This window comes from Marmota monax, unplaced genomic scaffold (genome assembly GCF_021218885.2).
Source record: "Marmota monax isolate L192 unplaced genomic scaffold, Marmota_monax_Labrador192_F-V1.1 WCK01_AAM20220418_F8-fsc02810, whole genome shotgun sequence".
NCBI classification, from domain to species: domain Eukaryota; kingdom Metazoa; phylum Chordata; class Mammalia; order Rodentia; family Sciuridae; genus Marmota; species Marmota monax.
The window spans coordinates 1-2,105 of record NW_026694134.1 but is presented as its reverse complement, the minus strand read 5'-3'; the positions used below and the strand labels follow the sequence as shown (position 1 = coordinate 2,105).

The following is a 2,105-nucleotide window of genomic DNA, read 5'->3' as shown; positions in this document are numbered from 1 at the left end:
TTCCATATCCTGTGCAAATACAACCCACCACAGAGATATAAAACTTTTATAAAGAAAACATTTCAGTTAAGAATGGTATACATTTATATACATGCATATACATGTATATAAATACATAATTTTAAATTAGTTAAAAATGACACCCTTAGTGAAAACTAAAGTCAAACTAACCTTAAAACTATGGCAATCTGAGTATGTCAGGATTATACCTCCCAATGCAATATTTAAAATACATTTAACTTTCCAATACTTTTTATGCAGTATGCCAATAGTGAGAAAATGAAGACTTAAATATACAATTCAACATATAAAAATTTCAGGAAAAACAGAAGGTTCTATTGTATAGATGTCCAGCCAATTGTTTCCTGAAGCTGACTTTGACATGCAGAACTGGACAGAGAGGAAGATGCACAATGCCACGCCTTCTCCTCTTCATGTCACTTGGGCATCAAGACCCAAAGCTCCCTTGCTCTCTTATGAAGACCATAAGCCATGTTCACAAGCTCCATGACGTGGCCTCTGCACAGCAGGTCATTTGGAGTTTTGTTCCAGCACCAAGTACTCTGTCTCTGACACTCTGGTGGTGTTGGTGAGCTGGGTGAGGCCCGTTTGGGCAGAATACTGGAAGGTGAAGGCCTTCATCAGCTTGTACCTGTACTTGTGGTTGATGAAGCTGTAGAGCACAGTATTGATGCAGCAGTGCACCAGGGACAGGCACTGCGTGACATGCAGTGCTGTGAAGAGCGTGTTCTCCAGCTGGCAGGTGAAGGGGAGGTAGTGCAGGATGGAGAAGATGTCCAGCAGCACTGCCACGTGGTAGGGGAGCCAGCACACAAGGAAGACCACCACACAGGAAAAGATGATCTTCCGGATACTCTGATTCTCCTGATCACCAGAGGCTGAGATGGCCCTGGAGGGCAGGAAGTAGACGACAGTGATGATGGAGAAGGGGAAAATGAAGCCCAAGACAACAGAGACAAGCTCCATGTCGATCAGCCACTCCTTGATGCTGTGCTCAGGGTAGAATGACCAGCAGTAGGTCTCGTAGTTGGAAGCAGACACCACGGAGTTCAGGTAGTAGGTGCTGGGCAGAGACATGCACAAGGCCAGCAGCCACACCAGAACGCACACGATGTGGCGCACCATCTTCTTCCTGTGGCTGGAGGTGCTGGTGAAGTAGGTGATGGAGAGGTAGCAGTCCATGCTCATGCATGTGAGGAAGAAGGTGCTGCCAAAGAGGTTGACAGAGAAGACGAGGTGCGTGACCCTGCAGGTAAGCTCGCCCATGTGCCACTGGTTGTCCTGCACCAGGCTGACCACCCAGACGGGGATGGTGATGACCACCCACAGGTCCGTGATGGCAAGGTTCAAGATGTAGCAGTGGGTGTCATAGCCTGTGGTCTTGGCCTGGATGTTCACCCAGACCACCACAGGGTTGGCAATCATGCCAATCATGAAGATGAAAATGTAAATGAAGGAAAGTGTGTAGAGCAGGATGCTTTTGTGGGGCATGGTGGGGCACTGCACTGTGTCGATCAGGATGCAGTAGCTGCTGTTGCATGGCCAGCTGATGTCAGAGAAGTTTCCTGGCTCTGTGTAGTCAAAGAGATGCAAATCCATAGTAGGGGGAGTGAGAAGGACCTACAGCAACCCTGAGAGATGGGAGAGAGAAATCACTCATCAGGGAACCTCAACTTCCAGTCAAAACACTTTTCTGGGGTCCTAATAAGGCCCAGCAGTTTTGCCCAAATTCTGAGGTGTCTCACAAAGAAAGGAGAAAAGAAATCAATCACACGAGAACTGTGTCACATAAACAAACAGCCAGAGTCTCGTTGACACAGTGTCCAAAGACAGACACAATGTTGGTTTTCTATCTGTCATTGGCTGTCTTCTCCAGACACCATCAGCCTGGCTGTGCCCAGAGTGTGAAATCAACATGGTACAGGGCCAAAGAAACATCAGGCTGCTGAGCCTGGCCACAGCAGTGCTGGAGGCCTGCTCCTTCTCAACAGGGAATCGTGATTCCCCCAAGAATGGCAGGTTGGTCTACCCCTTGAATGCTGAATTATAAGCATGCTACTTCAGTGTCTGGATGAGAGTATTTA

At 47.6% G+C, this 2,105-nt stretch overlaps 1 protein-coding gene across 1 annotated transcript; it reads right to left on the bottom strand.

Annotated features, from left to right (window-relative positions):
- Positions 1-459: 459 nt before the first annotated feature.
- On the bottom strand, positions 460-1,620 carry LOC124107598 (atypical chemokine receptor 3-like). Its single transcript, XM_046465767.2, has one exon. It carries the CDS (start codon positions 1,618-1,620, stop codon positions 532-534), a length of 1,089 nt encoding a protein of 362 aa, XP_046321723.1. The 3' UTR covers positions 460-531.
- Between the last annotated feature and the right edge of the window lie 485 nt (positions 1,621-2,105).